Raw genomic sequence first — 15,131 nt, forward strand, 5'->3', positions numbered from 1 at the left:
AAATTCATATTTTTAAACCTAACATTTGTTATTATTATTATTATTATATTACACTTTAATAATCAGTTAATATTTTGGCACGGGTAACATCATCGACTTAAGACAAATTCGAAATATTATTTTACCATGGACACACTGGAGCAGCGGGGTAAGGTACTTGTCCTGGAAATGTATAAGGCTCCCATTTATAGTCCTGCAAATTTGCTTCCAACGTTCCTTCCCACCTCTTCCTTGGCGTGCTTGTAACGTTGATTCAAATAATAATCAGATTTTATAATCAGGATATGCTTGTTTTCTCCAAAAAGTAAATCCAACCATGGGCGCAAATAACGTTGCCAATTAATAAGAAAAGAGAAAGAAAGTTTTCATCTTTCCCGTTTTTTTGATTGATGCGGTGTAAAAAAAAAATCAAACTTGTTTTTTTTTTCTTTTAAATAATTACTGCTCCAATTTATGCACTACTGTTCTCACTTCGATAATTTCGAGACACTATTGACCTATATATATATATGCACAAATGTTATTACTATAAGTGATGTTTCTCGACTTAATAAATTAAATGAAAATCAGGAGAACGATTATTACTCTCTTCTAGACGGGAAAGTGGATATGCTAGGAATAAACAACGCATGTCAAAACGCGGCATATACATCACGTACTTGACGCTCTCCTTTGTGACTTTCAATTTCACACTATCTGAGCATTATATAATCAGCTATGCTATCTCCCCTTTGTTCTTTCCTGTATTTATACAATATATATCTTATTAAAAAAGTAACTCTGACCTGATATCAATGAACTTTTTATTTCAAATATCTCCCCATTATTGTGATGCACGGTAGATTTAACAAATAATTAATTCTCTTTTTCCTTTTTTTATTCAAAACGATTATTTATCCTCGAGGAAATATTTTCTATTGAAAAAGTATTAGAACTTGTACGTTATAAGAAAGACACTTTCGTATGAGAGATGCTGGATGCTTACAGTTCTTTTATATACCCCAACAACACGCCCTACTCGTTCAGAAAAATCGTGACCATTAATACTTGCGAATAAGATTCTACGAAGTTTAACGACGAATTCATATTAACAATGAGATTAGTTTGCCTTGCAAATTTAGAACACGATTCCTAATATAAAAAAAAAAAAGTTTTCCTTAAAAAGAAAGAAAGGAAAGATTATTTTTATCAGCTGACCCCCACTTGATATTCTATACGAGCAAATATAAATGACGAAAAGAAAAAAAGAAAAATAAGGGGAATATTTCTCGTCGCATTGAACTTGCGAAGAACCGGGAGAATTTTCTGACCATTGTTGTTCGAAGTCATTTTCATTCAATAAACGTATGCCGTTAGAATATCTTTCGTATTCTACATGCGTATAAACATCATTTAAAGAAATATGAGAACGATTTACTGATTTAATTACTATTACTCATCGTTTCCTACAATTTGTCAAATTATCGATCCAAAGCAAATTCTATGTTTAAAAGGAAAGAAAGTCAAAGTAATTTTTGTTATTTTTAGTCCTATTTCATTTAATATGTTAATTTTAATTAGTATAATTTTGTAATATAGAAATGCAAAACAGATTTTAAGACTTGTTAAACGATTTTTTAAAAAAAGGAACCCCTGTTTTTTTTTTTTTATGTAGTACTACTCAAGTTATTACGAGAAGGCACTGTGTCTGACCTATATAATTTCATTCATAAGACTTCAACGATAAATATATAATTCTCATCCTTTTGGTTTTATCTTTCACACGCACCAACGAAATTGATAACTGTTTTACATTGAAATATAGTGTCAAGGATGATCTATAACGATATTATGCACGTGTTTATGCGTTATGATCGGATCTTGAACAATTATTATTGGCAATTAAATAATAATAAAAGTGAAAATATTGAATGCAAAAGTTTAATTAAAAATTTAATTTAATGTTAAATAAATATTTCATGTAAAATGATTATGCTATTCGTCCAAAAATTGTTTACATGTCAAATACGAACCACTTCTTGTAAATTTGAAGACCCTAAGTAGCAACAGTTTGCATCCATAAAATATCCAAGTAATTTAAAGCAAGCTAATCTTGCAACTAGCACTATCATTTCCTATTACCGTAATAGCTAGTTTCCAGGCTACTAGACTATTAATAGCATTTGGCAGAGAAAGTCTGCTCTTACGTTTAATCCGAACCAGTTCGCCGCAATTTGATTTTCTATAATTCGGTAACAAGTTTATATTTATTGGGAAATATTTGCTCAATCGTATGAATCATCATAGATTATGATACTAAGCTAACAAATATGAACTTCGACCATTGATAAGAATAACTGGTCACGGTCATTCTGTAGAAATGAAGAAAAAAATTAAATTTATCATAATTATTTCAAGAACGAGATTTATCTCTCCTGTATCGAAATGCGTAGAAAATGTGAATTAATGTAACAAGAAATTCGCTTCATCCCCTCATCAACAACTTATTTGTATTCCTAACGAATAATTCTTTGCACCTGTGAATATCAATTAGACGCTACGTTCATTTCTAATAAAGTAACATTTATATAGAGATTGTCAAGAAGTTTATTAAAAAAGATATAAAAATGATAAAAAGTAACGGGGGGGGGGAGAGAAAAATTGTTAATATTATTTTTCGATTCTACAAAAAAAAAAAGAAAAAGAAGAAAAAAGAATACGCGACATTAAAAATTTCAAATATTTTCTTGAAATAGAAAATTGAAAGGACAACCGATTTGAAGTTATTTATCAGATTTTAAGACAAAAGACGTAATAATATTAAAAATTAGGAAAATTGTAAATATCCTTTTTTAATAAACATTTCGTGGCAATGTGCCTATTCGAATATCAAAGCATGTAGTTTAAAATCTTAACAGAGAGAAAGAGAGAGAATAGTAGCACGGTCACGACGAATAGTCTAAATATTTTCATGACTGCTTTTCCCCGAAACGCTTCTCATACCCGAGACATGAAGGGTCATCGGTGCCCACGTGCGTCAGTTCCGTTCAGTTTCGCGATTGAGATGGTTTCTGCGCTTTCCTCTTTTCTGTGGTAGACTTATTTAACGAATCAACAATCTTTTGTAATGCGACGTCACCGTATTTTGGAATACCGCCAAGTCAAATGTAAATTTTAAACGAAATAGGCGCGATCCTTTAACAAAACTAATCAAACGATTATTATTGTTTATTTTAATTATTTAAATTCAATAATTTCGATATGTTTATATTACGAAGTAAAGTTCGGAAACGACTAAAAATTACCAAATGAATTTCCTATAATTTTTTTTTTTTAATTTGTATCCTAAATTTGGACACATTTTTATATAAATTATGATAATTAACCGAGAGAAAATTAATTGAAAAAAGGATTATGTCGTGCCATAGTAATCTAACTAATCAAGACAGAATGGAAGTTCCGCGTCGTCCTAGCTTGTCAATGAAGATGCAACGTAGTTTGACAAAAGTTAAAAAGAGTATTCAAATAATAACTGGTATGATATGTAAATGAAATTAACACGTTCGTTTCCTAGCGTCACGTATGTATAATGTGCCGGTTTGTTTTAAGAAAATCCCGAATTATTATAATATTATAATATTATTTATTAATTATGACATCAGAAATTAGATGTTTTTATAATAATTTAATTTATCACATATATATATATATATATATGTTTTAAAGACTACTTAATATATTTTATATGCATATAAATTAATATGCGTGGCACGTTACGTAAAATAATTTCTTTTTTTCAACAAAATCGTAGTAACGAACGTGTTAATTAACATAATATCATATAAAATTTCTAAGCGTCGTTTGATTTTCTTCCTTTGATTTATTATTGCATATATATTCGCAGAGAATTTTCAAGACGAAGAAAAGCAACAAACGTATGTTCTACCAGAAAGATTATCTTCTTTAATGCATAATACAGGATTTTCAAAGGAAGAAATACAGAAATTATATCGTGCATTTAAACAGTATTGTCCAAGAGGAACTGTTACTACCAATGATATTAAACCGGCCTATGCTAAACTTTTTCCGCTTGGTGATTCTGCAAAATATGCACAAATGGTATTCAATAATTTTGACAAAAATAAGGACGGCATTGTCACATTTGGAGATTTGCTTCTAGGAATAGCTACGATCGTCAAAGGAACTAATGATGAAAAACTAAAATGGATATTTCAGTAAGAAACCTATAATTTCTTACGAGATCGAAATTTAAATTAAACGCGTTTAAAATATCTTCGATTTTTACCAACTTGTCTAGATTTTATGATTTAAATGGAGACGGTTGCATCTCAAAAAATGAAATGACGACCACAATATCAGCTATTTATGAAATGATAAATAACGATCAAACTGTTTGGAATATGGTAAACAGGCACGTGGATAAACTTTTTGAAAAGATGGATATTATAAGGATGGAATGATATCCATAGAGGAATTTATAGCCAGTTGCAAAAATGTATAGTTAGATTAGATTTTTTAATTACATTATTTATAATGTCATTATTTTTTTTTATTGCAAAATCTTATGATAATAATTCTAACAAATGGTAAAAAAGACATTTAAGTTTAGTATTATTAAATAAACATTGTCTTTCTATTTATTCTTTACAGGATACGCTTATCCAGAATCAATTGACAGAATTTAATCATTTTTGGTGGTAATATAGACTGAAAAACATGTTCATAGTTCGAATATTCTTTATAAATTTAGTACAAATATATATACACTTTGACTGTCTATTTTTTAGTTAATTAGTTTGTAAATATATATTTGATTCAATAATAAATAACAATTACGAGAAAATATCTCGTTCTAAAAAGTAATCAATTTGTCTTTTCATAGATCATAAATCGTATTTCATCATTACATTATAAAAAAGGAATAGATTTGGAATAGTGTTATACATTGGTATAACTTGTATACAACTTATTTGTACATTTAAAAGAGCCTTTTTTGTAAAATATAAAAAACACAAGCAAGGAAGAAAGCAAATGCTAAAAAAAGTACTACTTTATCGGTAACCTCACGTCTACCATATTTTCCTAACAATTTTCCAGATTGCACTATTACTTGCTGTTGATGTTCCAATTCATTTTTAGTTCCAGACACTTTATCCGAAGATATACTAAAACAAAAACAATTAATTACTACTAGCTCGTTCCCTATATTAGGAGATATAAATTAAATGATTTTTAATTATATTCGTACAGAGTGTGTCTAAAGTGTCTGCACTTTTCTGAGTTGTTTCAGCTAAGTGTCTGGAAATGCTTAACAGTTTATCTGTCACTTGACTAGATGCACTCGCTAAACCCTGCTTATCCCTTCTTCTACGAAGAGCGTTTTGTTGTTCTTCAGATATCGAAAGTAAATCCTCTCTTGACAATTTATCTATAACACATGCACTAATAACATTGGCTTTACGAAATGTTTTAAGAGATGCAGTTAACTGGCACTTATATGTTTCAACTTCTGCTAGCAATTCTGTTCTTTCCTTTTCGTTGACTTGATTTCGGCTAGAGAACTCAACTTTTCTATACTAGATTTTAATGCTGTAATTTTTTCCCTTCCTTCTGTATTAAGTTCATTAAGTAATTCTAAAGGTCCACTACATTGTTGTATATCCTAGAAATTAGATTTTTTCTAAAAAGGTATTTTAAACCAAGAATTGAGGTTATCTTTAAAAAAACTATTTAAACAATAAATTTCTTAATTTACTTGTATTAATGCAGTAAATTGCAGATGATTTTTAATTATTTCCTGTCGTATTAATTCCACATTATTATTAATATCCATCGTATCATGTACCTTTAATTTATGGTTATCCTGTTTACGTATAAAATCTACTAACTATATGTAAACACTAGGAGTTACCGACAGAGGGAAAAATCTACACTTACCTACTGGTACATATATACCAGTATATCAGCAATAATTAAAAATTAATAACTAAATTATAATAATTAAAAGAAATTTAAATGAAATTTAACTATTTTTTTCCCTAAACCTGTTTAAATTACTTATTTTGTTAATGTTAAAATAGAATAACCAAAAAATAAACAATTCCGTATATAAATAAATCATAGAAATAACAGAAAAAAAATTACAATAGGATGCAATTTTAATCTTTAAATGTCATAATTATTTTTATAAAAGTCAAACTGAACGTAGATCCAGTATGATATTTTACACTTGAAAAAGATATTCTCATCGATTAAAATATTGTTAACAAAGATATTCAAAATCATTGGTACATTTCCACAAATAAAAAAGTTACATTTTTTATAGGAATTCAAATAATTATAATTAATCTTTAGTGTTCAAAAATGTGTTGGGTCAATAAATGTGTGTGCCTTCAGAAATGCATTTATATATTATTAGGAGCAATAGTAGAAGAAAATAAAAAGAAGATGATAAATCCAATGATGATCACCTGTAACAAAAAAAACTATATTAATATACAATCAAGTGATAAAATAGCCTGACATATAAATCGTCCAATTCACAGATGCACTTCTCAATTGAATTCTCTATTAATTTTTATCAAATCATTATTTACCGTTGCAATAAAATAGAATTCTAACGCGTGATTTTACATTTACATAAAATAAATAAAAATAAAGAAATAGGAAAAGTAAAAATACTAAGTTACTAACAAAAATAATATCTATTAATTATTATGAACTACTTTAAAACTGTATTCTATAGAAAAGAAAAATTGCAAATTTAAAAAAATACGATCATAGTGAAAAATCTTAAAAACGAAACAGAAAAGAGAAATTACTGTAATATTTACCGAACGTTATTTAAGCTTTAAAATTTAATAATACAAAATTGTTAATATTTCTGACTCTAACTAAACACATATGCATCTTTTAGACGATACAGACACACATTTGGTGTCCCAAGGAGATGGAATGGTCCATCATCTCCAATTACAACTACAAATTAATGACGAGCAAAGAAATAATATAATAAAATATAAATATAACTAAAGAGCTATTCTCGAAAAGTTCAAACTTGGTGTTGAACCTTTGAAATAACTCAATAGTCTATGTAGTTGCCCTCTTCAGCCACATTTAAGTGGGGGCCTCTTCGGCATAATGCCTCTTCTTTCTTCATCCCTGAAAACTGCATTGGACATTTTCAACGTGCAAGAAAGATAAGATATCTCATATCATTTTTTGCAAATTAACTTTAATTTCGTTATGATTCTAATATGGAATTATGAAAAATTAATTTATATTAATGTTAATTATATTCAAGCTCGTATAACCATGGATGAACTTAGAGTTCATTGCATAATATTACACGAGCACAATTAATCAAACGTCCAAGCAGATAATTTCCCTCGATGACCTAATAACACGTCGCACTTTTAATATCAAATAACAAATTCAATTGAAATTTAATAATGCAACAAATATAATGCATTTCTTGCAATATTTTCATTTCATTCATTTGTTATATTGAACTATATAAATATTTTTCATTATAAGAGAAAATCGCTATTGTGCGAAGTGCTAATCTCATAATACTTAAAACTAAGTATCAAATTCACATCAAAGGCTTTGCCAATTTGATTCGACTCTATCTCGTTCGAGATAGAATCGAAAAAGAAATGAATCTTCCAAATGGTTGCAAATGCCTCTATAAATTATGATACATACTCAAGATTACAGAAGAGTCACAAAATAAATTTACAAAACAAGCATAAAAGAATGAGATGATAAAATTTTGCAACAATTCTGTATAAACCAGGAGGCGGAATTTCCACTCCGGAGTGAAAGTAAGCCTAGTGCCTTTCCTGGGTCCTACCTACTTAAAATTAAAGTATTCACATTCGCTCAAAGAAGTATGCTACCTGTCTGCAAATTACCCGTATTTAAAAAGAGCAAATACACATACGTACCCACCCACTCACTCCACGATTCTCTCACATACCACCAGGGTGCAAAAGCCTAAACTAGAGAGCATGCCCCGGGGCACCTCCGACACCCTAGTTCAACCACGTTTTCTAAACTTATATGCTAAAGGGTATACGTACTGATTGCTGTAATCGTCTGCCAAGGCTAGTGATTATTGCATAAAAAACTACAGCAAAAATACAAGTATACACTAGTATATATGCATACTAGTAATATACGAGTATATCAAAGTTTCCACAAATAAATGCGGTAACTCTACTATGGCAAAACGATTGTTAAAAAAAAAAAGTTCGTATCGTACACGTGACTCTACAAGTTATTTTATTCAATAACATAAAAAAATAATAAGCGCGGTATTACGTGTCGCGAAACGATGTACAATGCACACGCCTAAAACGCACACACAGGTGCAACGTACACCGTGCAATCACTAGCACAATGACAGCCGCCAATAGGGGGAAAAACTTAAAACTAAACCTATACTAACCGTTTCTCACCCATACGAGTAGCACCTGGGCACACGCATAGATGAGAACGCAGAAAGTATAGGGGGGAGAAACGGGAGATTAGTATTAGAAGCTGAAAATCCTGATCTAAAAATATGATTAAATCACATAAATACATAACACATAAATATACATTTTTATAAAAATTCATCTAAGCGGCTAAGGACTCTACAATTTATTTGATAAATAAACTTTTAATATCTTTAATATATAATATTTTAAGAATTTTAATAAATTTATAAACCTCGGACGACTCCTTTCATTAAGTTGGCTGTTCTATAAAAGAACTGGGCTTTGAGCCACCACTTAACTGCTAGAATCTATCCGTCGCGAATGGGTTGTCTTCTTGCTCATTTATTTATAATATCGAAGTATCGATATATCAAATAATCGCGATTAGATAAACTAAGTACGAAGCAATGCATGTAAGACCATTATTACATGCTTTTATGGACAAAAACGAGTAAATAAATGCTCGATTTCACCACTACTAACCACGAACAAAACACGTAATAAAAAAGAAAGTGCATTTATTAATTGCATTATTAATTAAATGAATTAACCGGTGAGACAAGAAAACCTATCCTGAACTAATATAAAATATACAATACAATATACAATATAATATACAATTTCATGAGTAACTCCTAGAAAGGAATTACTCATGTGCTCGTCACTAATTAATTGGAATAATTACAACCAGTAGCTCGTGCCGATTTGGACCTTTCATCCTCGACATGATTGAGCACCGGAGGGACTTTAAATTTTGACTCACGGCATAAGAAGTTCTACGATGGCTCCAAAACACTCCTATTCGCAGCAAGTATTGTAGAATGCGAGTATCGAAGATCCATCGAAGATCCATCGAAGATCCATCGAAGATCCATCGAAGATCCATCGTAGATCCATCGAAGATCCATCGAAGATCCACCGAAGATCCATCGAAGATCCTCGAAGATCCATCGAAGAATTCATTCCACATCTTTGATAAGGTAGAAAGTCCGTCGTCATATCTGTAAAATAAAATAGAACAAAACGATAAGTTATCTGCAATATAATTTAAAATCATATAAAATAAAATCGAATAAAATGTTAATAAAAATAGATACTTACAATGCATTCCAATGGGATGAAATTCAATTGCACCATGGCGATGCACCTCGCGTGAATCTAAAAACGCGGTATAAACGAAAATAGAAACTATAGATGAGTTTCTTATCGCGAACCGAAATTTTATATCGACGAACAACACTGATTCTAATTCGCGTTTGATTTTAATTTGTTTTACGCCCGATCACTGATTCTACACAACTAATTCAAGACTGCTTTGCACACAGTCAATGCAAGTAGAAAAATCTTCATGATGCACTGATTCTAATACGCGAACAGTCTGTGCGACTGTTTAAAGATAAAATACAACTTTACTCGAACAAAACTCTAATGACAATTACTGCATTGGTCGCAGTTAATTTCATTAATTTCAAAATAGTTCGCGAACGCGACGGATTGAAATAACGAAACGAACGTGCTTCTAATCCGTGATTTTAATTATATTTAACGATACAACACCCCGTATATTGTTCGCGCACGATAGCAATGCAGCGAACACTTGCAACACTTCACAAACACAATTCACAAACACTTCCAACACTGATATATCCCATGATGATCTGACACAGAAATAAAAACAAAATTATAAATATCATTGTTGTAATAAAAAATTATTTAATTATTGAGAATGTTTAAAAAAAAATTGACTTACGTTTCTTCAGTGATGAATGCACGATGGGTATCCTACCCTAGGATGACGATGAGCACACGTTTTAAACCGAATAGAAGAACTTACGGAGTTTCTTAACCGAGCAAACGAAACTTTCACTGCGCCGATCACACTGACTTTACTTTCCGATTTTCTACGCGCTCGATTGCAATGATGTTCTGAAACAGAAAAAGAAAAAGAACAATTAATATCGTCGTTATAATAAAAAACCATTAAAGTTATCATAAAACGTTTAATAGGAAAATATACTTACTTTTAGTCTTCATTGATGACTGCAGGATGGGTATCCTACCCTTAGGATGACGATGAATAAAATAAAATTAAATAAAACTCTGAAAAGCTGAAACATACTAAAAGATTATAGAACAATATATCCTGTGAATCATTCCTGAAGGCATTGCACACTTTTAAAGATATTTTATCATAAAGAATCAATATAAATTCAAGCAATATTAATTGCCTTTATCTCACTACTTGTATAAAATTACATATAAAGTATTTAATATCAGTAAAAATTGTTAAAAAAATCGATAACGTTATATATATATAATAGTTTAATACGTCACGTTCGTTAGATCTTAGCTCGTTGAAGGACTGATCAGGAATGATCACGTAACCGCGTCCTTCATGTCGAACGTTCGGCTGTCTTCGTTTTGTTTTCGGCTGTCTTCGTTTCTTCTGTTCTCACTTCGAGAAATTCCTGGAATATACGTACACATTCGTTATTGCCCGTAGATAGAATATTTTGTTTTCTTATCTTTCTCTCTCTCTCTCTCTCTCTCTCTCTCTCTCACTTTCGTTCTCACTCTTTTATACATTTCTGTATGTTTAAAAAAAAGAATAACGCTTACCTCGATGAATATGAAGATAAAAAAGAGTAAACACATTGTTAGACTGATATATGTATTCCTGCTGGATCTTCTAATGCTAGGTACCTAAAAAAGGAAAAAAAAAGATTACATTAGTATAACATAAAAAAATCAAATATATGAGTGTATGTGTACGAGCTACCTATACTTATGCATATATGCCTGTGTGTGTATGTTACAGGAATCGAATTTAATACGAAATACGATCTTTGAATACATAATTATGAAAATAATTAATTAGAGCATCATTAGAGATGGTAGTAGTATCGATACCATGAAAAAAGCTGGAAATTAGAAGAAATATTGTTAAGTAACATTGGTGAGATTTGGCGGCACGTCGAGATATATCGATGTTACATTCTCACAGATATCTATCGAACTTTTCAATATTTCGTTTTGAAAACACTCACGTATAAAATCTTGTATAGCTATCGTTTGATATATAATAGAAGGTGTAAATACTTTTCAATTACCTGAGTTAAACGAGATGACAGGTATACAAAATGGTGGTCGTCGCTGTGACGTAGCCGCAAAGAAACGAAGCGACATCTGAGCGACATCTGAGACGACATCATGGCTGCTTCAGAATTTTGCGTTTTTTCCATCTATCATAGAAAAATATCGAATAGTTAAAAAAGGATATAGGAACATAACAATTGTCGAAATATATACTTTATTAATCCAAACAATGAAAATTGAACATTATAAGTCGATATCCATAGAAATGATGCTGTAAAACAAAGATATATATGATTGCGTAGAAAAATGCATACCAACGTACATGGAATTTTTTCTACGCAAATACTTTTTATCCTCGACATTATCGTAATCTTTCGATTATATCATTTGGAAGTCATTTGCTAGAAGAATCTATTAGTATATAGGAAGATTATTTACGTTAGAAAATACTTTTTAATTACCTGAGATTAACGGGACGACGTAGCATCCGTCCGATCTCCAGCACCGACGCCGCGAAAAGAAAGAGGAATGATCAGCAAAGAGCCCTGATTGGCTGATAATTATTGCAGAGATAGTGACCAATCAGAATTCCCAATTACCATATAGAAATTTCACGCACACAAGCTTGCCCGTCACACGTACGTAACTCGCCTTTCTTCATGACCACGCTAGTCAAGCTAGATTGATTTTATTTATTAAATAAATAAAAAATTTATTCTATTTTACTATTTAAGGTACACGTATCTTGTTAATATTTAAAAAATAACGAAAAGAACAAAGACAATATGCACTATAATCCTTATCACACAGAACAGAAAAAACATACATAATTTATTTATACAAAATTAATATATCAATTTTAGAAAAACAGACATAATTTATTTATAATTATTATCTAATTTTATGATTAATAATTATCAATTAATCCAATTAATAATTATTGTTATCTAATTATTTTTCTATTAGGTGATACGTTCCTTGGTAATATTAAAAAAATAACGATAAAATAAAGACAATATACACTAAAAACTTATCACATGGCAACGTTCTGATTTAAACATTCCTTCAATTTTTATGTAATTGTTTAAACTAATATACATTGTTTTAACGTCCCTGTACAATGATGACTTTAATAATAAATTTTTATCCAGAAAAATATCACATTAAATTATTTTATATTCAAAGTATATTAATAAGTATGTAATGTTTAAACAGTACATATGTGTTTAAACAATATGAAATATAAAGAGATTGCATTAGAATATTAAAATAATTGTTAAATAATCGATAGGAATGTCTATTGTTGTCTAAAAGCTAGGAATATGACGTATGTACCGTCCCCTTCGAATCCACCGTTGAAATGAGACGTTGTCCTCTATGAAAGTACTTTTATTAAATGTTGTTTATAAGACCTTCCAAACGTTACGCATGTGTATAAGGGTGTCATACATCTAATACATAATCTTAAGATTGTAACGTTCTTATTTTAGTATTCTTTCAATTTTATGCTTGATTTTAATGCTCCTGCGCGTGATGAATTCGAGGGTAAAATTTAGCTGCGATATAAGAAAAGTGCATTAGTGCAATGAAATAATTGGTAATGTATACATAATGTACATGTATATGTAAATGAAAAATGAAAGTACATTTCACAAATATACAACCATATATTAAAACAATTAATAACCCATATACTAATGAAAAATATGAATTATTAAAGTTTACCATTATGATAGAAGAAAGCTGAGGTGTTTGTTCGTTTAAAAACCATAAAAAAATTGCCTATTTTCATTTACAATCTTGTAAATTCTTCTTTTATGAATGTACTTGATACTTAAAACAATAAGATAGCCTAATAGATGTTGTGCTTTTCCAAATCTTCAATACATGTAAATCTGAAAATCATCAATTAACAATTATTTTAATGCACTAATGCACTCTCTATATGTTACAGCAGAATTTTAATACATTTTTCTTATATCGCAGCTAAATTTTACCCTCGAATTCATCACTGCGCAGGAGCATTAAAATCATTACATAAAAATTGAAAGAATACTAAAATAAGAACGTTACAATCTTAAAGATATGTATTAGATGTATGACACCCTTTATACACATGCGTAACGTTTGGAAGGTCTTATAAACAACATTTAATAAAAGTACTTTCATAGAGGACAACGTCTCATTTCAACGGTGGATTTCGAAGGGGACGGTACATACGTCATATATTCCTAGCTTTTAGACAACAATAGACATTCCTATCGATTATTTAACAATTATTTTAATATTCTAATGCAATCTCTTTATATTTCATATTGTTTAAACACATATGTTCTGTTTTAAACATTACATACTTATTAATATACTTTGAATATAAAATAATTTTAATGTGATATTTTTCTGGATAAAAATTTTATTATTCAAAGTCATCATTGTACAGGGACGTTAAAACAAATGTATATTAGTTTAAACAATTACATAAAAATTGAAGGAATGTTTAAATCAGAACGTTGCCATGTGATAAAGTTTTTAGTGTATATTGTCTTTATTTTACTCGTTATTTTTTTAATATTACCAAGGAACGTATACACTTAATAGAAAAATAAATTAGATAACAATAATTATTAATTGGATTAATAATTAAATAATTATAATAATTCATAAAATTGATATTTAATTATTGTAATAAATAAATTATGTATGTTTTTCTGTTCTGTGTGATAAGGATTATAGTGCATATTGTCTTTATTCTTTTCGTTATTTTTTAAATATTAACAAGATACGTGTACCTTAAATAGTAAAATAGAATAAATTTTTTATTTATTTAATAAATAAATTATCATATCTAGCTTGACTAGCGTGGTCATGAAGAAAGGCGAGTTACGTACGTGTGACAGGGCAAGCTTGTGTGCGTGAAATTTCTATATGGTAATTGGGAATTTCTGATTGGTCACTAATCTCTGCAATAATTATCAGCCAATCAGGGCTCTTTGCTGATCATTCCTCTTTCTTTTCGCGGCGTCGGTGCTGGAGATCGGACGGATGCTACGTCGTCCCGTTAATCTCAGGTAATTAAAAAGTATTTTCTAACGTAAATAATCTTCCTATATACTAATAGATTCTTCTAGCAAATGACATCCAAATGATATAATCGAAAGATTACGATAATGTCGAGGATAAAAAGTATTTGCGTAGAAAAAAATTCCATGTACGTTGGTATGCATTTTTCTACGCAATCATATATATATTTGTTTTACAGCATCATTTCTATGGATATCGACTTATAATGTTCAATTTTCATTGTTTGGATTAATAAAGTATATATTTCGACAATTGTTATGTTCCTATATCCTTTTTTTAACTATTCGATATTTTTCTATGATAGATGGAAAAAACGCAAAATTCTGAAGCAGCCATGATGTCGTCTCAGATGTCGCTTCGTTTCTTTGCGGCTACGTCACAGCGACGACCACCATTTTGTATACCTGTCATCTCGTTTAACTCAGGTAATTGAAAAGTATTGTACACTTTTCTATTATATATCAAACGATA

The 15,131-nt window shown here is 29.8% G+C and overlaps 1 protein-coding gene, 1 long non-coding RNA gene and 1 pseudogene across 2 annotated transcripts; 1 reads left to right on the forward strand and 2 right to left on the reverse strand.

The window, feature by feature from the left end:
* Positions 1–432: 432 nt before the first annotated feature.
* Positions 433–829, reverse strand: LOC122514762. The gene is made up of 2 exons (XR_006303112.1): positions 786–829; positions 433–497 (listed from the first exon to the last, which is right to left on the reverse strand). It is a non-coding gene; the product is annotated as an uncharacterized LOC122514762 (long non-coding RNA).
* Positions 830–3,368: 2,539 nt separating this feature from the next.
* LOC122514760 (Kv channel-interacting protein 2-like) lies at positions 3,369–4,708 on the forward strand. The gene is made up of 4 exons (XM_043631781.1): positions 3,369–3,514; positions 3,884–4,214; positions 4,298–4,495; positions 4,651–4,708. The coding sequence occupies exons 1-3, from the start codon at positions 3,394–3,396 to the stop codon at positions 4,458–4,460; spliced, it is 615 nt and encodes a 204-aa protein (XP_043487716.1). The 5' UTR covers positions 3,369–3,393; the 3' UTR covers positions 4,461–4,495; positions 4,651–4,708.
* Positions 4,709–4,917: 209 nt separating this feature from the next.
* Positions 4,918–5,909, reverse strand: LOC122514761 (annotated as a pseudogene).
* Between the last annotated feature and the right edge of the window lie 9,222 nt (positions 5,910–15,131).

This window comes from Polistes fuscatus, unplaced genomic scaffold (assembly GCF_010416935.1).
Source record: "Polistes fuscatus isolate 324 unplaced genomic scaffold, CU_Pfus_HIC Scaffold157, whole genome shotgun sequence".
Lineage (NCBI taxonomy): Eukaryota > Metazoa > Arthropoda > Insecta > Hymenoptera > Vespidae > Polistes > Polistes fuscatus.